We start from the raw sequence: 26183 nt of genomic DNA on the forward strand, positions 1-26183 counted from the left end.
TTAATCTTCTAAGTCCTTTTAATTGTTCTTATAAACTAGCATAAGATACAAACTTAAGTAGTACACATGAGTTTTATAATTTACTAATCTCTGGCAGAGAGCTAAGCATAGCACATCAGAGTGTAACAGTGTGAGGGAAATAAAGTATACAATGACATCTTCTATTCTGGACCTAATAATTCAATAGAGAAAGAACTACTTGTAGTCACTGTGGTTACAGAAGGTTTCATGGAGACATTGAAGATAAAGCTCTACTTAGTGACAAATAGGTCTTAAATGATAAAAACGTGGGCCTTCAAAGAACTAAAGATACCTATGTGCGGCAGTCCAGAAATTACGAGGAAAATGACTTCCCTTCATGGGTCACATCAGCAATTTTTTTTTTCCCTTTTGAGACAGAGTCTCGCTCTGTTGCCCAGGTTGGAGTGCAGTGTGCATGATCTAGGCTCACTGCAACCTCCGCCTCCCGGGTTCAAGCAATTCTCATGCTTGAGCTTCCCAAGTAGCTGAGATTACAGGTGCCCGCCATCACGGCTGGCTAATTTTTGTATTTTTAGTAGAGACAGGGTTTCACCATGTTGGCCAGGCTGGTCTCAAACTCCTGACCTCAAGCGATCTGCTTGCTTCAGCCTCCCAAAGTGCTGTGATCATAGGCGTGAGCCACTGCGCCCAGCTACCTCGTCAATTCTTAATCTATACACGATGGATAGGCTTCCAGAGAACCCAAGAACCAATGACATCTGTTGGTAAGTTTTATGTGTGCAGTTTTCTACAGAGAGGGTCAACAGCATATATATTTCCAAAGAAGTCTGTGGTGCAAAAGAGTTAAAGAGTTTATTATGTTAGAAGTCCTTGGGCAATCAACTTGGAAAAGGGTGGATTGAGAATGGGGACTGTCTAGATCAGGATAATGTTGAATTTGACCCTCACTTGAGGCTTTTGTACAGAGGATGAGAAAACGGCAATTTCAAGGGTTAATTAGAAATTAACACCAACATGACTTGATGAATGAGATGTGAAATGTGAAAAAACATCAATGATGAAATCAAGCTTCTGACTTGCAGCAGTGAGCATACCAAGAGTTTCAGGCTTGGAAGATGAATAAAGTTGGGAGCATTCTGTTTTTTATGAGAGTGCCCATGGGATGTACAGAGAGAAATGGACAGTTGAAAGTATAAGTCTAGCCAGGCACAGTGGCTCATGCCTGTAACCCTAGCACTTTGGGAGGCTGAGGTAGGAGAATTACTTGGGTCCAGGAGTTTGAGACCAACCTGGGTGACCTAGTGAGACCTCCTCTCTACAAAAAATAGAATTAGCTCGGCATGGTGCTGCAAGATTATAGTCTTCGTTACTCGAGAGGCTGAGGTGGGAGAACTGCTTGAGCCCAGGAGGGAAGGCAGCCGTGAACTGAGATCACGCCACTGCACTCCAGCCTGGGCAACAGTTAAGACCCTGTCTCGGAGAAAAAAAAAAAAAAGAAAATACAAGTCTGGAAAAACATAGCTGGGAGTCAGTAATGCCAGTTTTAGCTGAGGGAGTTAAGATTATTCAATCAGTGTTAAGGAAGAAACTCAATAGTAGTGATCACCAATACTTAAGGAAAAACGGATACAATAAGAGGAATGATAAGGCTGGCTGAAATATCTTGGTGTCTAACCTAAGAAAGGAGAGGTTAGGTGTTCATGTTTATTAATATGGATTAATATTTATTAAGAGAAGCATTTATTCACTAATACATTTTATTTGTGTTCTCTAATTTAAAATTACCTTTTCATTTTGCTCGATTTTCCTTCAGCTAAATTAGAACTTTGTAGTTTTTCCCCTAAAAAATTCAATGGCATTCTCTGATTTTCTTGTCAGCCTGCTTCAAGGAAATCCATGTGTTCAAAATGCTTGCTCGCAGTTTGCTCCATACCAAATGGTTGTTTAATCCAAATATCTGAGCAGCAAACTGAGCTGATCCTTCTGGAGAAAGTATGGTTGAACAGCCAAGACCTATTGGTTCAGAAAGGAAAAGACAGGAAATTGAGCTCAATAAATAATGAAAATACAACCTCACAAAAAATTTTATACTCAGAGCAGTCCTGCCACAGAAAATAAAAGGCTACTGCATTATTCTAAAGTAGAATCTCTAGAAGAACTGTCTTTAATACCGGAGTGGTAAAGTGATTATAAGAGGAAAAGCAGTCAGTATTACCTGCCATGAAGAGACATTTTATATATATCATCTATCACCCTTCTTACAGAATTCACTTACAAGGAAACTTACCTTTTGAAAGTTCTGTTCACATACACTATCCCTTTCAATCCCTGGCGAAGAGCAACTGAAGTAAAATAAGGGTCAAGGTAAGTGGCCAGAAGTACCTGTTCTTAGACAAACCTGAGCTATGTTGTTTTGATAATTTTCTAACTAATCTTTCTGTCTGCATTTGAACTATTTTAACATTTTTAAGCAGTAAAAAAAAAATCAAATCCACAGAATAATTTTAGGAAATGTCAAGTTATAAATAAATAGTAATAAGATCCAAGACAGCAGAATAAGAAAGTAACATCCTAGGGGCCACATGTCTGCTCAGGCAGAGTGTCTTGAGGTGGTACTATCATGTCTAGTGTTTGCTAGAATCAGGGACTATATCCAAAAGCTCCATTTTCCCAGTATTCTTGGAATTCATCAGGCTCTTTGACTACCATTATCCACAACAAGAACAGAGTCAAATACAAATCACAAGGCCAATTTACTAATTTGTATTAACACATTATTTTATGGAGCTCCACCCATTACTGTGTGGTATTGGTCAAGTTACTTCATGTTAATTTATTCTCCTCTTCTGTGAGAAGGGAATTGTAACTAGTAGCTACCTAATGTGACACTTCAATGAGTTAATAATATAAAGTGCTTAGAGCATTGCCTGGTACACAATATGTGCTCCAAGAATGTCAACCATTATTGTTAGCACACTGGGTAGAGTGCTCCACTCTAATAGTTGAAATAACCTGTGTCTCCTGCCCAGGACACCCTTTCTGGTAAAAGAATAGCTTAAATTGTTAAAAAAAAAAAAAAAAAAAAAAGTTATCTAGTGAGCATGACATCAGAGATGAGAAATATGGGCAGTCTTCAGGATTTTACACAGGTTACTGTAAAACTACTCCTCAAAAGATTCTAGTGATCATTATGTACAAGTCTTCCAGATTATCTGTCACTCCTGAAACGGCACTACTATAAAAATTGCCAATTTTTTGCTCATCATGCTCCCCTTTTGTAAGCTCCATGGATATCTATACAATTCTGGCATAAATTTGGTTACAGCTTTATTTGTAGCTGCCAATTTTTAGCTTGAGACATTTGTATAGTCACATCTTGTTAAAGATAGCTTAGGCACAAAATTTAATTCTCAGAGCTTATAAAAACAGCAAAGGGAATAAAGGAAATAGGCATGAACACACAAGGCCAGATAACAGCAGTAACATTTTGGCAATTGAAAGGCAAATAGAGTAGTAGCTAACTTAGCAGACCAAGAAAACTTAATCAAAATTAGCTGGGCGTGGTGGTGCATGCCTGTGATCTCAGCTACTTGGGAGGCTGAGGCAGGAGAATCGCTTGAACCTGGGAGGCAGAGGTTGCAGCGAGCTGACATTGCGCCATTGCACTCCAGCCTGGGCAACAAGAGCAAAACTCCGTCTTAAAAAAAAAAAAAGAAAAGAAAAAAGAAAAAGAAAGAAAACTTAATCCTAAACTGAAAGCAGGGAAAGATAAGAAGCAACATGATTGACATTACAGAACTTCCTGAAAGGTTGACTGACTAAATTAGTGGCACCAGATACCTTTGGAAGGGAATAGAGACTAATAAGATGACTGACTCGAAGTCTAAGCAGCAGCTAGGCCCTCATATCTCCTTCTCCACTCCATCTACCCGAGTGACTGCCTCTTTAAAGCACTGTAGCAATTTTTTTTCTTTTTAAACATTATTTATTTTTTTCTGAGACAGGGTCTCGCTCTGTCATCTGGAGTGCAGTGGTGCCATCACGGCTCACTACTGCCTCAACTTCCCAGGCCCCAGTGATCCTCCCACCTTGGCTTCCCAAGTAGCTGGGACTACAGGAGTGTGCCACCATGCCTAGCTAATTTTTGTATTTTTGGTAGAGACGGGGTTTCGCCAGGTTGCCTAGGCTGAGCTCAAGCAATCCACCAATCTCTGCCTCCCAAAGTGTTGGGATTATAGGCATGAGCCACCATGCCAGACCTTTAATTTTTCTGAAGGTAAAACAGACTTCACAGTCTAGGTGTCTTTGAACCAGGGGACACCAGACACTTTTGTTCTCTGAGTAATTCTGGTCAACGCTTAAGAAAATACGTAGACATTAATGTGAGAGGTTATTTGAAGAACAATCACTACCAGATACACCCCACAGTGAAGCCCAATTTTGACACACACCACCCATTTGAAGTTTCCAATTGGTTTTTTATAGTACTCCACTCTTAAAAAAGCAAATAGCCAAGGATTACCAGACAGCTGAAGAAAGTAACTATATGCAACAGACTGTAATCATCTTCTCGAGAGAACAAAAAAGAGCTCTTGGAAATTTAAAAACACACAAACACAAACGACAACAACAACAAAAGCCCAGAAAACAAAAACCAAAAGAAATATAAAAACATCGTGTAAAAAAAACCAGAGGCAGTGGTTCCTATCCAATCCCAACACTTTGGGAGGCTGAGGTGGGAAGATTGCTTGAGCCCAGGAGTTCAGGACAAGCCTGGGCAACATACGAAGTGCCCATCTCTACAAAAAGTAAAAAAACTAGCCAGGTGTGATGATGTGGGCCTGTAGTTGTAGCTACTTGGGAGGCTGAGGTGGGTGGATCACATGAGCCTAGGAATTTAAGGGTCCAGTGAGATAGGATCATGCCACTGCGCTCCCACCTGGGCAACAGAGCAAGATCCTGTGTCAAAAAACAAAAACAAAAACACCTGTATCCAAAATGAAGGCCGGGTACAGTGGCTCACGCCTGTAACTTCAGCACTTTGGGAGGCCAGGGCAGGCAGATCACCTGAGGTTAAGAGTTCGAGACCAGCCTGGCCAACATGGTGAAACCATGTCTCCACTAAAAATACAAAAATCAGCCGGGCGTGGTGGTGCACACCTCTAATCCCAGGTACTTGGGAGGTTGAGGCACGAGAACCACTTGAACCTGGGAGACGGAGGCTGCAGTAAAGCCGAGATTGTGCCATTGCACTCCAGCCTGGGCAACAGAGCCTGACTGCATCTCAAGGAGGAAAAAAGAAAGAAAAACTCAATGGAAGGGCTGGAATGTAAAATTGAGGAAATATTCCAGAAAGTATAGCAACAAGACAAGTAGAATAGAAATCAAGGGAAGACCAAATTTGAATGAATTCAAAAATGAGAGAAGAGAGAATATGGAGGGGTAAGAAAATTAAATAATTCAAGGAAAATAGGGACTAAGAAATTAGAATTTCAGATTAAAAGAGCCCACCAAAAGTCCATAATGCAAACAGACTCAGCACGTCACATCTGTGTAAAATTTAAGCACAATGAAAACAGACAAAAGATCCTGAAAGTTTCCAGAGAGAAAATTCCTGAGAAACCTAGAATCAGACTGGTGGAAAAGCAATGGAGTCCTCAACTGTGGATGTTTGGAGACAGTGGAGTAACAATGCTCCCAAAATTCCAAGGCAAAATGATTTTCAGCATAGGATTCTAATTTGATAATAAGTATAGGGCTTCAATATAAACATTTCAGATATACAAGGTATCAAAATTTACCTTTTGTATTCTTTTGCCCCTAAGTTCAAGAATGTACTCCAACAAAATAAAAATAAACCAAGTAAGGGGAAAACACGGGAGATCCAAGCCTAGAGAAAGGCAAAATGGGTCTCTAAAATGATGGTAAAGGGGGATCCTAAGACAACAGCAATACAGGATGCCTAGAGAAAAGCCAGTCCACTGGACCAGGTTGGAGGGCTCAAGGACTTAGTATACTTGACATGTATCATGACTGGATATATACAGCTATGACAAAAGTTAGGGATTTCAGTAATAAAGCAAATCTGCTCCTACTGAAACAATATTGACCCTCATAAACTGCAGAACGTCAGATCTTATCTTGGTCTATGATGAACAAACCATAACATGTGATCCAGTTCCATCAGCCAAAAGGGGACTTTCCTATGTTATTATCTTTTATCCCCAATTTTTTATTTTGAGATGGAGTCTCACTGTGTTGCCCAGTTTGGAGTCCAGTGGTGCAATCCTGACTCACCTCCGCCTCCCAGGTTCAAGTGATTCTCCTACCTCAGCCTCTGAGTAGCTGGGATTACAGGTGCTCACCACCATGCCCAGGTAATTTTTGTATTTTTAGTAGAGATGGGGTTTCACCATATTGGCCAGGCAAGTCTTGAACTCCTGACCTCAAGAGACCCAGCCTCCCAAAGTGCTGGGATAACAGGCATGAGCCACTGCGCCCAGCCTTATCAGAATAAAATTTTAGGGGCCGGGCGCGGTGGCTCAAGTCTGTAATCCCAGCACTTTGGGAGGCCGAGACGGGCGGATCACGAGGTCAGGAGATCAAGACCATCCTGGCTAACACGGTGAAACCCCATCTCTACTAAAAAATACAAAAAAAAAACTAGCTGGGCGAGGTGCCGGGCACCTGTAGTCCCAGCTACTTGGGAGGCTGAGGCAGGAGAATGGCGTAAACCCGGGAGGCGGAGCTTGCAGTGAGCTGAGATCCGGCCACTGCACTCCAGCCTGGGCGACAGAGCCAGACTCAGTCTCAAAAAAAAAAAAAAGAATAAAATTTTATTCTCTCTACAGAAGTAACACGATCACATTTACTTTTAAAAAAAACTCAATACTATGAATTCTTGGGAAAAAAATGCCCAAACTTGATTTTATTACAGATCTCACCATCAGTTTATAGAAAGTATAGGGAATGGAAGAGCATGTTTACCACCACCTAGAAATGTAAGAAGCCAAATCCAAAACGTAGAAAATTCTATCGAAAAAATGAAAGGGAAGAAGGGAGGATGAATTGTTATGTATTAAAAAAATTAAGAGGTTATCAACTAAATGCAATATAAGGACTGTAGTGGATCTGAACAAACAGATGAGACAATTAGAAAACTTGGGACACCAACTAAAAATTGTATCTTAAGAAATTACCACTACTCTTTCTTAGGTGTGAATATGGTATTGAAACTGTGTCCCCGAGAGTTAAAAGACACCAACAACTAACAGAAATTCTTGAGTTTGCAGAATGGTAGATTAAATAATATGGCCAACTAGAGTCTGCACAGAACCAGCTGACTGATGTCGCAGGCCCAATTTCTACCACATTTCATTCTAACTCCCCCAAATTTACACACACGATCCATGAAATAACATGAAGAGATAACTGCACATGCCCAAGGACTTTCTAGATCTCCCCTTTCCTTCCACCAATCACCTACTAATCCCAGAATCTATCCCCTAAACCTTTTCCAGTAAGATTACTGCCATAAAGCCAGCACAGGGGGACAGATTTGAGCTGGACTCATGTGTCCTTACTGGTCAACTTGAAAGAGGAAGCCTTTCTTTCTCAAAAACCTGGTGGCTTAGATAGTACCGGTTTCTAATGCATCAGAAGTGGGCCCCTTTTGTTCTGTAACAATATCATGATTATGATTTAAAAACTAGAGCCCGTATTACTTAAATGTATAATTAAGTATAAATTACTATAATGTCTAAGTTCTGCTTTAAAATAATCCAGCAGGAGATGGCTATAGACACAAGATGTTAATTGCTGAAGCTAGGTCATTGGTACATGAGATTTTATTATGCTATTCTGTCTACTGTTGTGCATCTGTTAGATGCTTGTAATGAACAGTTTTTAAAAATTCAATGTATCTTACCACTGGGCAGTCGAAGAGAAGACCACACATCCTGAGCTCCCCAGTCTGGTGTGAGGGGAGGACAGCTGATAACTGGATATGCAGTGTTCCCAGACATCACTGGTCCCAAACCATTACTTCTGCCTGCCACTGCCACAAATACAGTAGGAATGCCATCCCCTAGGGAAATAACAAGTTTATAATTATGCTAAACATTCAAAAGAGATTTAAAGACAGGGTTTTTTTTGGGGGGGGGGAGGTGTTTAAGGCCTATATGTTTTAATGACTTGAGGTCCTTGAATAGTCTTCTCTGAAAAAACATAAAAGACACTATTATTACACATATATTCAAAATATAAGGTTACTCTGCCACTTACTGTAAGTCAAGTAATAAAGTAGCTGGAATAGGTTTGGCTGTTTTTGAGATCTATATTATAAAGGGGATAGCAGGGTATTAGTGAGGGAATAGCTCATAGGCCTCTTCTATTGCTGCGTAGGCTGGCCAAAGTGAAGAATGACACCATCTGAACAGGTGTCTTTCCTGACTGGGTGGTCCCTCAACCGGTGCAGGGAGACCAGTTATTATAGACTAGGGGTTTAGGGACACGTCTTGAAGCAAGAGTTGAAGGAAAGTTTAATTAATATAGTGTCCCCAAATTTTTAAGGCCCTTTGATATATTTTTTAACATAATCTCTTAAGCAATTCATTCTTTGATAAATTTATAAATTATCCTTGTTTCCTAAAGCAGAGATTTCTAACCTAGAATCCAAAATTATATGTATTTGCAATTTTATGAAAAGAGTTCTAGAATTCATTCGCTATCAAAGGAGTCTGAGTTCCCCCAACCTCCCGCTCTTCCCAAATTAGTAACTACACTTCCATAGCAACGACCTGTAGATGAAATACTCAATCAACTTTTTTTTCCAGTTGAGAAACATTTGGTTGTAAACCCAGGACTCCACTATTTTAGATCACTGCTATACCATTATTTTTTATGTACTGTATTCTGAAACTGTTCCTTACTTTCCTATCTGACTGCCTCCCAGGAAAGGGTGGCAATTAAAGATTCGCAGGAGAACCTGCTGTTTCAACCGCCCACCTCCTGTAACTGTGGGGGCCTATTTTGTATTGGAGCATATTAGAAGCAATGCTCCAGGGCCTTCTTACCAGGTAAGGATGGCAGAGGTTCTCATTATTCTAGTCTTTGTTTTCTTTTCATACTTGCATTTTTAATTCTTTCTCCCTGCTCCTTTCTTTTCTAAGCTCCTAGAGTACCTTAAGCTCTTTGGAGGTGAGCATTAAGAAAGAAAGCCTAGTAGCTGGTGGTGATGGCTCATGCCTGTAATCCCAGCACTTGGGGAGGCCAAGGTGGATGGATCATGAGGTCAGGAGATCAAGACCATCCTGGCTAACACGGTGAAACCCCGTCTCTACTAAAAATACAAAAAATTAGCCGGGCGTGGTGGCAGACGCCTGTAGTCCCAGCTACTCAGGAGGCTGAGGCAGGAGAATGGCGTGAACCTGGGAGGTGGAGCTTGCAGTGAGCTGAGATGGCACCACTGCAACTCCAGCCTGGGCGACAGAGCGAGATGCCGTCTCAAAAAAAAAAAAAGAAAAACAGAAAGCCTAGTATATCATGTGTTTTTCCCTTAGAAAAGTAACAAAGCTCTTTTTCAGCATTATTAAAGTGTGTAATTTCTTTTAGCAAAATCAGAAATACCTGAAATGTCCATATTACTTGTGGTTTACCTTCATACTCAGCTTTAATCCTCAGGGTTTCATCTGGTCCTTTATGCGCAGATGTTACTCGAAGTTCACATGGAATGCCAAAATTTCCACAGGCCTTCTTGATTTTTTCACAGTGACCAAGATCAGAAGTAGAGCCCATCAACACTACAACCCTGCACTTACTTTCTGATTTCAAAAGCAACTGAAGAAAAAATACATGGATATGAAAAAAATATAAAAACAAAAATGAATAAATGAGCTAGAGTTTGTAGTGAAATTACATCTGGGCACAATATTTTCTTTCTTAACAGATCAAATTTAAGACAGAGACAAACAGAACAAAAAGACAGGATTTATTTTTTAAAATAATCTTAATATATAAAGGCAAGTGGTCTTCATCATTAAGACCTAAAGAATTCAATTTTTATGAGACAAATTATGTTTATTTAAAATAAACAGTAAAGATACTCAAAATCTTTTAATTAATATTCAGGAAATCATAATACAAAATATTTCATCCTAAGACCTTTAGTGCACTTTGTTTAATGGATGCTTTTCTTTTCTAAGCTCCTAGAGTACCTTAAGCTCTTTGGAGGTGAGTATTAAGAAAGCCTAGTGGCCAGCAGTGATGGCTCACGCCTGTAATCCCAGCATTTTGGGAGGCCAAGGCAGACTTCCGATTAGCCAAATCAGAAGTCATGTTGCCGGGCGCGGTGGCTCAAGCCTGTAATCCCAGCACTTTGGGAGGCCGAGACGGGCGGATCACGAGGTCAGGAGATCGAGACCATCCTGGCTAACATGGTGAAACCCCGTCTCTACTAAAAAATACAAAAAACTAGCTGGGCGAGGTGGCGGGCGCCTGTAGTCCCAGCTACTCGGAGGCTGAGGCAGGAGAATGGCATAAACCCGGGAGGCGGAGCTTGCAGTGAGCTGAGAACCGGCCACTGCACTCCAGCCTGGGCGACAGAGCCAGACTCCGTCTCAAAAAAAAAAAAAAAAAAAAAAGAAGTCATGTTCTAAGTCTTTGTAAGTTAATTGCTTGGAACTCAAAATATATATATATTCCTATGAGAATAATGTTCTCAAATATGATTACGACCCTTGCATAATCACAAACCCCATTCAACTCCCAGAATTAGAGTAATACCATAAAACTTAAAGTAACATTTAAAGCCACACAGAGTTCCATCCATCCCATGCTAATAGAACTCTGAGTAGCAGTGGAGGTGAGCAGGAAATATAAGGTTTCTCCTGCGGGGTAGGGAGGAGACAGATTCCAGGTTTCCCCAACAGGATCTGGGAGGTGTGTATTGGCCAGCTTAACAGCAGGGAGTTCCAGTATACTAGTAAGGATTGCCCAGCTAATACATTTCCTAAAAGTGTTCCCCACTTTCAAAGTCACTGAAAAGCCGGGCGCGGTGGCTCACGCCTATAATCCCATCACTTTGGGAGGCTGAGGCAGGCGGATCATGAGGTCAGGAGATCAAGACCATCCTGGCTAACACGGTGAAATCATATCTCTACTAAAAATACAAAAAATTAGCCGGGCGTGGTGGCGGGCGCCTGTAGTCCCAGCTACTCAGGAGGCTGAGCCAGGAGAATGGCGGAACCTGGGAGGCGGAGCTTGCAGTGAGCCGAGATCGCACCACTGTACTCCAGCCTGGGTGATAGGGCGAGTCTGTGTCTCTAAAATAAAATAAAATAAATAAAATAAAATAAAATAAACAAAGTCACTGAAGAGAAAAGCACTATACTCTCCCATTTTTGTCTTTTGAAACAAGATTTTCTTAGAAGAAAAACACGTAATACATAATACAGTACAGTCTCACTATAGAAGGTTTACCTCTACTCTCTCTGCAACCCACTCAAAGTTTTTCTTTACCATTTGGAGCCCTTCAGGAGTTACTTCTTTGAGGTCCCGATAAGACTAGAAAATAAGATAGAAAGTTTAGAAAACAAGTATCTCTTGCTACCTGAAACTATCTGGTTTCTGAGTTTTGGGGAGGGATTATGAAGAGCTTATATAGCAAGGGATACTTCTGAAAATGCATCTTTTCACTTCCTGAATTAAACTAGAGAAAGTTCCATAGTAAAGTATACTTTTATTTTCTCTTAAGTGTTTTCTGTACTAGCAACTACAATTAACTGCCTTGAGAATTTTTATATATTAGGTATAGAATGGGTCTTGCTCTAATTTGGTTATTTTTTATTTTAAATACATGTGCAGAATGTGCAGGTTTGTTACATAGGTATACATGTGCCATGGTAGTTTGCTGCATCATCAACCTGTCATCTAGGTTTTAAGCCCCATATATATTAGGTATTTGTCCTAATGCTCTCCCTCCCATTGTTCCCCACCCTGCAAGAGGCCCCAGTGTGTGTTGTTCCCCTCCCTGTGTCCATGTGTTTTTCAGTGTTCAACTCCCACTTATGAGTGTGAATATGTGGTGTTTCGTTTTCCGTTCCTGTGTTAGTTTGCTGAGGATGATGGCTTCTAGCTTCATCCATTTCCCTGCAAAGGACATGATCTCATTCTTTTCTTTTTCTTTTTTCTTTCTTTTTTTTTGAGACAGAGGTTCGCTCTATTAACCAGGCTGGAGCACAGTGGCACGATCTCGGCTCACTGCAACCTCCGCCTCCTGGGTTGAAACGATTCTCTGCCTCAGCCTTCCGAGTAGCTGGGATTACAGGCGCCCACCACCATGCCTGGCTTATTTTATTTTATTTTTAGAGACAAGGTTTCACCATCTCGGCCAGGCAGGCTGGTCTTGAACTTCTGACCCTGTGATCCACCCACCTTGGCCAATCTCATTCTTTTTTATGGCTGCATAGTATTCCATGGTGTGCATGTACCACATTTTCTTTATCCAGTCTATCACTGATGGGCATTTGGGTTGGTTCCATGTCTTTGCTATGATAAATAGTGCTGCTCCTGTGCACGTGTCTTTACAGTAGAATGATTTATATTCCTTTGGGTGTATACCCAGTAATGGGATTGCTGGGTCAAATGCTATTTCTGGTTCCAGATCCTTGAGGAATCACCACACTGTCTTCCACAATGGCTGAACTAATTTGCATTCCCACCAACAGTATAGAAGTGTTCCTATTTCTTCACAGCCTCTCCAGCATCTGTTGTTTCCTGACTTTTTAATAGCAGCCATTCTGACTTGTGTGAGATGGTATCTCATTGCGGTTTAGGTTTGCATTTCTCTAATGATCACTGATGATGAGCCTTTTTTCATGTTTGTTGGCTACCTGAATATCTTCTTTTGCAAAGTGTCTACTGTTTTTTATAGGAGCAGAAATGGAGCCTGGTAACATCCAGGAGACGTGGGATAGAGTCCCAGATCTGCCCCTGACTCTAGTAATTGTGAAGATACCCATCCTCTTAAGACCCTTAGTTTTCATTTAGTCAAAGATAGTACTTGCTGTTATTGTTGTGGGAATGTTATTAAGATAACAGATGAGAAATTTGCTTTATAAATGTAAAGTATTATTCCTATTATTTTTATATTAAGATACTGGAGATAATTTATCTTTAAAAATAAACAGCAATCAACAAAACAGGTTCCTATCATTAGAAACAATAATTTGCTTTTCCCCCTCATCTCTCCTTTCTCCTCTATCTCAGCTTGACCTCAAAAAGGATAAAAAACCTGACACATTATCTACCTGTTTGTCTTTCTGTTGGCTGCGATCTCCTGATGGCCAGAGTCTCCAGGAATCATTGTCAATAACATCAGCAAGAACAATTTCTTTGGTGGTTACATCAACACCAAATTCAATCTGGAAATAGTATGTCAACAAAGTTTTCAAAAACTATTCTATGAAAGCATCTCTCAACTCTAACCTTTACTTTCAAATCCCATTGTTTTATCTGTACCTTCATATCAACCAGTGTACAATTCTGGGGCAACCAGGATTTCTCCAGTATTTCAAATATAGCCTGTGTAGCATGACTCATGATATCCACTTCAGTTTGGCCTATAACAAGTCCAGCGAAGCAAAATTTTGCAGCAATCAGCTGTTCCTCAGACCACTGTGGGTCATTATTGGCATCATCCTGTGAATAAAGTATAGTAGTACAATTAACTTAAATCTAAAATTTTTGAACTTTTCAGAAAAACCAACATCCTTTTCACCTTGAGCATGAACTCCTTAGAAATTTTCAGCCACGGCTGGGCATGGTAGCTCACACCTGTAATCCCAGTGCTTTGGTGGGGCTGAGGTGGGCGGATCACAAGGTCAGGAGTTCAAGACCAGCCCGGCCACCATGGTGAAACCCTGTCTACTAAAAATACAAAAAATTAGCTGGGTGTGGTGGTGCGCACCCGTAATCCCAGCTACTCAGGAGGCTGAAGCAGGCGAATGGGGTGAACCCGGGAGGCAGAGCTTGCAGTGAGCTGAGAGGGCGCTACTGCACTCTAGCCTAGGCAACAGAGGGAGATTCCGTCTCAAAAAAAAAAGAAAAAAAAGAAAAGAAAAGAAAAGAAGGAAATTTTGAGCCAGGTGCAATGGCTCACACTGTAGTCCTAGTAATTTAGGAGGCTGAGGCAGGAGGATTGCTTGAGCCTAGGAGTTCAAGAGCAGCCTGGGCAACAAAATGAGACATCTAAAGGAATTTTTTGTTTACGATACTCCTTAATTCAAAGCAATTATTACTCCTTTTTTCTTTTTTTCCTAGTTAGCTCCTGCAAGCAGAAAAAACTATCACTCTTAATTTGTCTACTCTCAATAGCACTTTAAAATTCAAAGTATTTAGGTGAGTAACTTATTCTAGGTCACAAAGTATTTCAAAGAATTTAACCTCTATAAACGAATTTAAACAGAATTTAAGTTTGTGATTTTTGTTTTTCCTTAGTAACAGTCATCAGACATGACAGGAAGGTCAAAGCACATTTTAATCAATCAAATCTTTCCAAAACTACAGTTCTCATAACTTCCTGACCTCACTTTTTATTAGAATTTATACAGGACTGTAATTTTTTAGGGACATTATTTGATAATTCAAGAGACCTCAGACAAAGAGGTAAATGAAAAAAATGAAATAATTTCATTCTATTCTAAGCTGTGTCCCAACTTCATATGACAATATCTTTATAAATTCTTCATCTATATAATCATAATACACAAGTTATATAACTTATTGATTAAAAAACAACACTGATATTGCTTCCCAAGCAGATCTATGCTTAACAGCATAAATGAAGATGGTTAAAGCAGTAAAGCCTATAAAAATTCATAACCACTGATTCTTACAACCTTTATTTATATATTTTTACTTACAAGAGACATTGTTAGTATAGTTTTCCTGTATTAGAATATAAAAAGATTTCAACTACATTTTTAAAAAATTAACTAAATGTTAGTTTTCTTGTCCTCCTATTAGTCATCTTGGTTCAAAGGTAAGATTTTCAGATGCTTTCTTTTTAAAATTTGATCTATCATTGCTAATGGAAGTGTACATTATTGACATTGGCAAGTAGATAAGACAAATTTTGGGATGACATTTGCAATATCAAAATATCAAAAACTTTGCTTGAATATTTAAACCTTTAGAGTTTCTAATTATAAATTTATTGCCATGTTATAGTAAGACATAAAATAGAGGCATAAGATAATTACCTTGAAAAACAACTCCACTTTAGGTGGGTAAAACTTATATCCTTCCTTGACACCAGGATTTCTTTTGAGAAAAGAACCAGTTGCTATTCTTCTGCAAACCCATTCAATTGGAATCATTTCACACTGGGGTGCAATGAAAGCTGTCTCCCCACATTTTCTGGTGAAGGCAGTTTTAATACCTACATATTGATAACCAAAGTTAAAAAAGGTATTGAAATGATATGTAAAAAGGTAGATCTGAGGCACAATAAAACTCTACCCTTTACAAAAAACAAAGAACCTCTATCAAAAATAATTGTAGTTTTTTTCTTTTATTTAATGTAGATGTGGTCAGTTGTTGACTCAAACAGTAAGCAGCACATGACTATACATACAATGTATTGTTCAGCCATAAAAAGGAATGAAAATTTGTGATACATCCATGCTATATAATACGGATGAAGCTTAAAAACACTAGGCTAAATGAAAAACACAAAATGCAAAAGGACAAATACTTGTGATTCGACTTATATGAGGTAACTATAACTAGAATAGGCAAATTCAAGACAGAAAGAGAATGGAAGTTACCAAGGGCTGAGGAGTGGAAGGAATAGTTATTGTTTAATGCTACACAGTTTGTTTGGGATGATGAAGAAGTTCTGGAAGTGGATAATGGGATGAATGTACAACATTGTGAATGCACATAATGCCACTGAATTGGACACCTAAAAATGGTCAAACTGGTAAATTTTATGTATTTATAACAATTTTCTTTAAAAAAAATCAGGAGCCTATTTGATGGCAGATATTGTTCTAATCATTTTAAATACATCTTTTTTGTTTAATTCTCCAAACATTTGATAAGATACTATTAATATCAATCCAACAAAACAGGTACGGACACTAACACGCAGCAGTCATGTCAGCTAGTATTAGGTAAAGCAGGATTTCCAACCTACCCTGTCTCTAGGAGCCACCCACTTAACCACTTTGCTATATTGCCTCTCTGGGAAGTGTTATTACATCACAGTACAAAGTAATGCTACAGCATTAACATGAATTAAAATAACTCCTGGAAACCTACATGGGTTTGAGATAATGCTCATTTTCAGCCTGCATTACTATTTCCAATCCCAACCTAATCCTCTAGTCTTTCATTATCAGGAAAGAATTGGGGATCTTTGCTGTTATATGTGTATCCATACATGAAGGGAGCTTCTATTTATGGAAACCCTCCACTGTGCTAAGTGTTTTGTATATGTTGTTTCATTTAACTGTGCATAAAATTTTGAGGTAGGTTTTTTTTTTTTTGAGACAAAGTGTCACCCAAGCTGGAGTGCAGCGGCGTGATCTCAGCTTACTGCAACCTCTGCCTCCTGGGTTCAAGAGATTCTCCTGCTTCAGCCTCCTCAGTAGCTGGGATTACAGGCGTGCACCACCACGCCTGGCTAATTTCTGTATTTTTAGTAGAGACAGGGTTTCATCATGTTGGTCAGGCTGGTCTCGAACTCCTGATCTCGTGATCTACCCACCTCAGCCTCCCAAAGTGCTGGGATTACAGGTGTGAGCCACCACGCCCAGCCTTGAGGTAGGTATTATTATTTATACATTTTACAGTGAAAAAAACAGAGGTTCAAAGAAGTAATTTCACACACTAGGTCATGTTGCCATTTGGTAATGGAGCCTGGACTTGAAACACACTGTCCAAACCCTACACTATTTCCTCTGCCTTCCCTTTAAATCTGACTCGTAAGATTCAAATTAAAAAGGGAAAGAACTGTGGCATGTTGCATGAACAGAAACCCTAAGGAAAAAATGAAAAGAGGGGAAGTAAAATTGCCATTTTAACCTTTTTTTAAAAAAAAAAATTAGATGTAAGCTGTTGTTTAACTTTTAATGAATGATCAAGGCCCATGGATAGACAGGTGACTTTAATCAATTCTCAACTTGGGGTAGTAACTACATCATTGGCTTCAAGAGCTCTTCTCTCTTAGGTCTGTTAATCATTAGTCATATATTTGCTCATTTGTCTACCAAGCTGGACACAGTAGTATCCAATTCTGTCTTTACTATAAAGATACCAAAGAGAACCAAAAGCACATAATGAAGCTATGGTAATCACCTCTGCACAAAAAAACCCTAAAAGTTTCTAAAAGAGACTCAGTTTAGATGACACAATGATGGCTTCTAATACTGCTAAATATGAAAGCAAATTCCATGACTCTGCATGGTGAGAAAAAATTCCCATTGTTTATCTTAGTTGTCTACAAAACTCAAAACTCTCATTCGAGTTACTAAAAAATGTTTATGTCACTTACACACTCTGAATGACAATGAACATATATAAGCTAGAATACTAATTCTAGCTAATACATATGTCCCTGTGGCCGTCCCTCTTTTAGATCGGTCCAGATTCCCATCTGCGGTTTAGCAACTGTAGTACGGTTCTTCATATACTATTATCACAGTTTATGTAATTATAGTGAATTTCTGCGAGGAAATTGGGATTTCATCATCACTGAGAAGGCCAGATTTTAATTTTTAAGTAATAAAACCAAATCCACAAATTTTATAACATAGTTATGGCACAGTTATACTATTTCCATGGAAAAAGATTACTTCTTATTCATATAGTCCTTTACTGTTTATTCCTGAGTGACAATGAGAAAAGTAGAATCCTGATTTTCTGATTCTCATCCCGATGCTCCTTCCCTTCTACTTTCTACCTTAATTTGGAACATAACCCTGGTTGTAAACAACCGTTTTAAATAGACCACTGATGGCCAACTAGATGAGGCATTTATATGACTAAGCAAGTAAACATGATATAAGGTTTAATGGAATTCCTAATATGTACCCTAAAACTAGTCTGCTTAGAAATTTAAAAAAATTCAGGTTTACTTAGTTTCACAGTACTAGACATAAAACCTGGAAAATATCTTTCAACATTTCCTGTGAACCAATTAAGTTTTAGCTATGTTAAGTGCCAAATAAAGTAGTTTAAAGATAATTACTGGAGTATTTCATTTAGGTAACCTCCCCTGTTCCCCTGAGCACAGGACTCTCAGAGTTAAAACAGAGAACGTCCTGGACAAACATAACACAACTGAGTCACTCTAATTTACTTGTTATAAAGTTCTGGAAATGGATAATGGGATGAGTATAAATACACTCAGAAAATACACTAAATAAGCAAATAAAAAGTCAGGCTTTGTCTTCCATTACTTAATATAATCCTGTAGCTATGTGAAACTACCAAGGGTACACAGAAAATAATCTTCTGACTACTAACATTTTAAAGAGTTAAGCGCTTTAAAAAATGTTTAAGTGAATGGGGAGAGTTAAAAAGATGGAACAGGCCAAGTACAGTGGCTCACACCTGTAATCCCAGCACTTGGGGAGGCCAAGGCGGGTAGATCACCTAAGGCCAGCAGTTCGAGACCAGCCTGGCCAACATGGCAAAACCCTGTCTCTACTAAAAATACAAAAATTAGCCGGGTATGATGGCGTGCACCTATAACTGTAATCCCAGCTACCTGGGAGGCTGAGGCATGAGAATCACTTGAACCCAGGAGACGGTGGTTGCAGTAAGCCGAGATTGTGCCACTGCACTCCAGCCTGGGCAACAAGGCAAGATTCTGACAATTTTTGCAAAAGGAACCTAAAATTAATTTGATGCTCTCTTTAGAAATTACCTCAGTCACTGGGAAGCTACCAATCAAGAAACTTTGAAATAAAAATCTTAGATTCTGTGACTTAGGAACTCTGGAAGATCCTTTAAATTTATAGCAATATACTCACTTTCACAGCATAGAGGGATTTATGATGTAGATGACAATCCAGGTTTGCAATTAAATCTTTTTCACATTAGCCAAAATTATGAAATAAGATACTCTGGAAGAGACAAAACTACTCCAGGAATGCACTGACAATGTATTTAAATTACATTACCTTGTTATTTTGTGTAAGGCAGTTACATCTAACTTAACTGAAAACAAAAGCATTAAATCCCCTTTTGAATTTAAGAAAGATTAGTGCTACTAGAAACTCTAAGAAATGAAAGGGCAACTGGGAATATTGGAATTAAAAGTTATTAAATTATAAAATTAGAACTGGCAAGCATGATAAAGAAAAAGCTTTTATTTCATAGGTAAGGCTTCAAAGGTTGAATGATCCAAAGCAATGAGGCTATTTACACTGTGCAGAAAGAGTTCAAATCTTTTCCTAGCTGAAATTTCATATACTACAGACCAACCAGCAACTGACTAAATCCCTCCAGAAAACCCCTTTATCCTAACTTCCTTCCCTTTGCTTCAAATGCCCACCACACAATGTTCTGATCTTCATGTGGTCTTTTGAATCTATTTCTCTATTGAAAATAGAGCCTTCATTCAGTTTTTGAACAGGAGGGCATTCTGGGGTTTTAGTTCAAATCTCTCACTTGGGGAATGGCAGGAGAAGAAGGTTTGGTTACAGTCTTTAACTACTTTTCAGGGCTTTCAAGTGGAAGAGGAATTTGAAATTCTGTATTATCTCCCAGAGGCAGAACAAAGACCATTTGTATAGAATTATAGGGAGTAAATTTCAGTTCATCTGTTAGAACTGCTTAGCATTAAAATGGGTTTCTTTCATAGTCAAATTCCTTAAAGTGAAGATGGCCTTGGAAAGGTAAGTTGCATAGAGAGTGCATGTGCCAGATATAAGATTACAGCAAACTTGTTAAGATTCCTTTTAATTCAATGACACTAATAATCCCAAACCAAATAAGGAGTTATAGTGAAGTTTAAGAGTTCTTGGTTTGATTTAAATTCACTTAGCTTTTGAAACATCTGAAAACAAGTTGTTCATCTTAATGCCAACTTTACATGAAAGACATCAACATGCTTACCAGAGAAGGTGAGAGAAGAGACGTTGAGAGAGCTGCTTACCTGCTTCCTGTAACAACTGAAAAATACAACTCGTGATTTTATTTGAAATTGCAGCTTTTCCTTCCAGGTGATTCTTTCTAGCTGCATTTCCTGCTGTAATCTGGTCCTTGGACTGCAGGAGGACTTTTCCTGGGCTATCTAACAATTCGTAGACTTCTTTTGTTTTACCCTCATACAATTTTTTACCAATGTTCAGTACTGTGGAAATAAAATGGAAATAGATCAAAATTCAGAAAGAAATTTCCTGAATGCTGAAGACTAAATCACCTAGAACAATGAATCTGTAAATATATAGTGATTAAGGAATATTAATACAAATTAAATCATCTGTATAAAACCATATACTCTACAATGTATTTCTTGTATCATCACATTTGATTCACACAATTTTGTGAAGAATTTTAATTACATAAATAATTGTAGAAATTAGTAAAGCAGAAATCAAAAGGGTTGAGGGTCATGCAGTTAGGAAATATAAGAGGTAGATAAAATCCTAACTCCTCTGACATCAAATCCTGTGCTCTTTCCGTTATTAACCTGCCTCTCACGGCAGAACTGAACTAGAATTAAAATTAATTAAGACACATTTAAAGTAATGTAACTATACTAGTATTTTCACAGACATACTCACAATATAGTATCTAAACTAGCTTGCAAGAAACAACATGCGATTTTTGCTGATATTTGCTTTTTTGCAGGCAAAATGGGAACATGCAGCCAGATGGGTTTCTTGATTTCAAGTTAATATTCAAGAGGAGGCATGACATCCTACTGAAGTTAGCACATTTGGAAGCATCCCTCTCTATTTCTTAATCCTGTCCCTGTCCCCATTAATCCTTTCTCTTCACTAACAGTTGTAAGAAATTGTGAGGAAGTGAGCACAAAGGAATCCAATTTTGATGCTGGTCACAAGACCTAAGAAGTACACAAAAGGATGATTTAGAGAAAGAGTAAAGATAATAGCTGTTTAGGAACTTAAAATTTCCAAAGAGAGAAATCAGCCCTCATGCTCCCAGAACACTCTCAGTATCAACATTTTCCTAACGTATCCATGTGCCAAGGGATATACCAGTAAATAATAATTCCTGCTCTCAAGAGACCTGAGTCTGAGGGGAGCTGATATTAAATAAGACATCATAATAATAGAATGTAATAAATACAGACTATGGGACTAGTCTAAACATTAGAAAAGGAAGTCTACAAGAAAGTGACAGGTTGAGATGTGAAGAATGATAAAAATTTAGCCAAAGGAGAGAAAGGGGTAGGTAGTGTTGATGAATAAATACAAGGTGGTCAAAGTGGATTGCAGAACTTCAGTCTGGTTGGAGCTGGAGGTCTGGGTATATGTACATTGCTGTTGGGCAGGGGAAGGGGTGGGGGCTGCAGCTAAGTTGTAGAAAAGAATGGCAGGAGACAAGACTTAAGAGTTGGACAGGGGCCACATCACCAGCTAGTGGAGATAACCATTAAACAAAGTAGCTATAATTTAGTTAACAGTTGCCATTGTAGGGCACCTAATCTAGAGGATGAATCCCTATTCTCCCTAATGTAACGTCTAGACTCATTAACATGGTTTAAAAGTCCCTTTAAGATACAGCCCTGGCTTACTGCTCCAAATTCTTATTTGTCTATTTCCTCTCTAGAACTCCAACATCTTTAATTCTTACACAACCTTCCTCCTAGGGCTTCTGACAATCTCTTCTCTCCTAGGCCTGGAAAATTTCCCTTCCATTTTGCTACACATCCTTCTGGTTTCACAAGCCATGCTGGTTGAGTTTAGACTTTAACCCAAGAAGAGCTATAAGGATTTTAAGTGATGAAGCAAAATGGTATTTGGAAAGATCATTATGGCTTCTGTATGGACAATGAAGGGAGGAAGGGGTGAGTGAACAAAAACTAGAGCTTGGGAGACCAGTTAGGATGCTATTGCAGTAACTCGAACAAGAAACGTCTGGCCAGATGCAGTGGTTCACATCTGTAATCTCAGCACTTTAGAAAGCCCAGGCAGGCAGATTGCTTTAGCTCAGGAGTTCAAGACCAGCCTGAGCAACATGGCAAAACCCCATCTCTACCAAAAAAACAAAAATTAGCCCAGCATGGTGGTATGTGCCTGTAGTCCCAGCTACTTGGGGAGGTCGAGGCTGCAGTGGGCCAAGATTTGCGCTATTTCACTCAAGCCTGGGTGATAGAGTGAGACCCTGTCTCCAAAAAAAAAAAAAAAGCGGGGGGGGGGGGGGGGAGGAAGAAATGTCTTGGTCTAAGGAAAGAGTAGTGGGCAAAGATGTAAGATATTTAAGATAGTAGCTTTGAGAATTCAGCATGGAGGATAAGAGAGGGAAGAGTAAAGAACAGTGGGCCGGACACAGTGGCTCATGCCTGTAATCCCAGCACTTTGGGAGGCCAAGGTGGGCAGATCACTTGAGGTCAGGAGTTCAAGACCAGGCTGAGCAACATGGTAAAACCCCATCTCTACTAAAAATACAAAAATTAGCTGGCTGTGGTGGTGTGCACCTGTAATACTCCTTGCTACTCGGGAGGCTGAGGCAGGAGAATCCTTGAACCTGAGAGGTGGAGGTTGCAGTGAGCTGAGATGGCGCCACTGCACTCCAGCCTGGGCAACAGACGAGACTGTCTCAAGAAAAAAAAAAACAAAAAAAAGGTGCCCAGATCAGATAAAGAAATTAACATTTATATGTATTAATATGCAGTAAGCCCGGGCAAAGTTTGTATCTAATGCCCCTCGCGTTAATTTAGTTGAATCTGTATTACTTAGCCATTAAATAGGGAAGGAATTTCAATTAATGGGTAGAAACAACACAAGAAACAACCATATGTGACATACAAAAGTGCCAAAATGATTGCTATAAATTTGCAGATGAATTCAGAAAAGACTGATGAGGACTGAAAAATGATCCATGGAATTGAAATTTAAGAGTCTGGGAAAGCACAGAATTTACACAGAGGATAAGAAAATTCTAGGACTCTGCTGTCCAATAAGGCAGCCACTAGAAATGTGGCTATTACAAGTTGAGATGTGATTTGTTAAAATATACACTGCATTTGATATAAAAAATCGCAAAATATCTAAACAATTTTTCATCTTGCCTCCATGTTGAAATGTATTTTGTGTATATAGAGCTAAACAAAATATATTAAAATGGGCTCACGCCTGTAATCCTAGCATTTTGGGAGGCCAAGAAAGGCAGATCACTTGAGGTCAGGAGTTTGAGACCAGCCTAGCCAACATGGCAAAACCCTGTCTCTACTAAAAAATAAATTAAAAAAAAAATTGGCCAGGTGTGGTAGAGCATGCCTGTAATTCCAGCTACTTGGGGGGCCAATGCAGGAGAATCACTTGAACCTGGGAAGTGGAGGGTGCAGTGAGCTGAGATCTTGCCACTGCACTCCAGCCTGGGCCACACAGAGCGAGACTCCATCTCAAAAAAAAAAAAAAAAAAAAATATATATATATATATATAAAACATACATATATAAACACATTGCATCAGTTTTTTTATTTTAGTTTTTAAAATGTGGCTCATAGAAGACAAATTTACATTATATTTCCATTAGCCAGCAATGTTCTGGGAAAATAATATAAATAAAATGTATATAATGAAAAACAAACTTTGGTGATTTAACCTGACTGGAACATAGCTAAGGATTCACAGGAGAGAAAAGTCAAAGTTAGGGCTGAAGAGGTAGAAAGGATAGCAGTATTCAGGATTTTAATGAAAAGGAATTTCAGACTGGACAGGCTGGATTTAACATCTCTAGAGATGCCATTGTAACACTTTGCCTTTTAGAGATCATAAAAGTGACATTTAAGAAAAATCAACCTGCCAACGGTACACAAATGGAAAGAAGTGGAAGAGCAAAGATTTTAGAGATTTGCCAGTTTAGAGGTACAGGTACCATGATTGCAAGAAAAATTCTGGTCCTTGCCTTAAGTTTACGGAGTTGATACTCCATATCATCTGAATCTTTTTTGCTGAGTCTACAGTTGTTTCTTCTGTTGTTTTTTTTTTGTTTTGTTTTGAGATGGAGTCTCTTTCTGTCGCCAGGCTGGAGTGCAGCCGCGCGATCCCGGCTCACTGCAACCTCTGACTCCCCTGTTCAAGTAAGTGATTCTCCTGCCTCAGCGTCCCGAGTAGCTAGGATTACAGGCATACGCCACCAAGTCCAGCTAATTTTTGTATTTTTAGTAGAGCCAAGGCCTCACCATGTTGGCCAGGATGGTCTCGATCTCCTGGCCTCATGATCCGCCCGCCTCGGCCTCCCAAAATGCTGGGATCACAAGCGTGAGCCACAGCGCCTGATCTGAGTCTACAGCTTTTTAAAATCTAAATACAGTTATTTTCTATGTGGAAAAGAACGTACCCAGCAGCCAAGAAAAGCAATTTGGCTCACTATACATATAGCAACTGGATGTGTGGAACAAACCAACGTTTTTTTTCCAGCATAAATAGCAAGAACAATCTTTTCTGATAGTGTAACTTTTTTGCCTAAAGGTTTTTTTTAGAGTTCTTCAAAGCCATCATGGCATCAAAGACTACTTGAACACACACACACGGACACACGCCATCATGGCATCAAAGACTACTTAAAAACACCCCCCTCCCCAGCCATCATGGACACAACTTCAACACGCGCGCGTGCATGCACACACACACACACACATCCATGACATCAAAGACTGCTTAAACGCGCACACACACATACACACACACCCCCCAAGCTGCCATGGCATCAAAGACTACTTCAACACGCGCGCGTGCACACACACACACACACACATCCATGGCATCAAAGACTAAACACACACACACACCACTGCATCGAAGACTACTTACACACACACACACTAGACAGGTTCTTTTTTTTGAGACGGAGTCTCGCTTTGTCGCCCAGGCTGGAGTGCAGTAGCGCGATCTCGGCTCACTGCAACCTCCGCCTCCGGGTTCTAGCGATTCTCCTACCTCAGCCTCCAGAGTAGCTGGGATTACAGACGCGCACCACCACGTCCGGCTACTTTTTTGTATTTTTAGTAAGAGACGGGGTTTCGCCATGTTGGCCAGGCTGGTCTGGTACTCCTGACCTCAGGTGATCCGCCCGCCTCGGCCTCCCAAAGTGCTGGGATTCCAGGCGTCAGCCACTGGATCCGGCCTCTTGACAGGTTTTTCAAAAGTTTCGATTATTAATCTTAGAAAGGTCATTAACCTAACGGACAAAGCAAGACTCAGGTTTTGACGAATCAACACTGATTTGCTTGTATTTTGCAACAGCTATTGAGGATAAATAATGCTTCCAGGCGCCTTTACACCCCTTGGTCATTTCTTGTTCTCCTCTACTTTGCTCCTTCTCCCCGTCCCGGAGGCAGTAAAGTTCGGGGAGGCCCGGGAGCGCCTGGGCCACGTGTGCGCCCGCACGGCGGCCTAGAGGCGCGGCTGCAGGGAAGCTGGGCAGAGCTTCGCAGCCCGCCCGTGGCCGCGCGCTCACAGCGAGCTCACGGCCTGGGGGTCAGGAAGACCGCTAAGGCCCCAGACCCCTGTTACTCACCCTCAGCTGTCGCCATTATCCTGAGTGGGCTGAGGACCGCGACCGCGCCGGGAAGCAAGGCAGAACTCTAGAAAAGAGGGGTGGTCAGAGAGCTTCGCTGGGCGGGGAAGGAGGCGCGGCCCACAGACACGCCCCCTGGCGGGGCCGCGCGACCCTGAGCCACTCTTTTCAAGCTCCGAGACACCGGCCTAACCCGGAGGGGTATTGGCGGAGACCGAAACGTGGATCTGGGACCAAACATCTCCCCGTTGGCTTCCCGCCGCGCAGGCGCAGCGACACGACCCCGCCTCCGGGCCGCCCCGCGCTGGCGCAGTGCCTGGACTGGCGGAAAGTGGCGCGCACTGGCGGCCCCTCCCTACTCTGAGGAAGCTCGCATACCCGGGCCCCTTCTCCGCTGCAGGAGCGGCTCAGAGATTGGAGCATACCAAGTCGTGATGGCCTGGGGGGAAGCATGTAGGAAAGGGAATATGAAGGC

At 40.3% G+C, this 26183-nt stretch overlaps 1 protein-coding gene across 1 annotated transcript; it reads right to left on the bottom strand.

Annotated features, from left to right (window-relative positions):
- On the bottom strand, nucleotides 1-26080 carry PAICS (phosphoribosylaminoimidazole carboxylase and phosphoribosylaminoimidazolesuccinocarboxamide synthase). Its single transcript, XM_023192244.1, has 9 exons — nucleotides 25709-26080; nucleotides 20150-20347; nucleotides 15243-15421; nucleotides 13501-13680; nucleotides 13290-13403; nucleotides 11461-11544; nucleotides 9639-9819; nucleotides 7910-8068; nucleotides 1-1995 (listed from the first exon to the last, which is right to left on the bottom strand). Exons 1-9 carry the CDS (start codon nucleotides 25722-25724, stop codon nucleotides 1832-1834), a joined length of 1275 nt encoding a protein of 424 aa, XP_023048012.1. The 5' UTR covers nucleotides 25725-26080; the 3' UTR covers nucleotides 1-1831.
- Between the last annotated feature and the right edge of the window lie 103 nt (nucleotides 26081-26183).

Source organism: Piliocolobus tephrosceles, chromosome 3 (genome assembly GCF_002776525.5).
Source record: "Piliocolobus tephrosceles isolate RC106 chromosome 3, ASM277652v3, whole genome shotgun sequence".
Lineage (NCBI taxonomy): Eukaryota > Metazoa > Chordata > Mammalia > Primates > Cercopithecidae > Piliocolobus > Piliocolobus tephrosceles.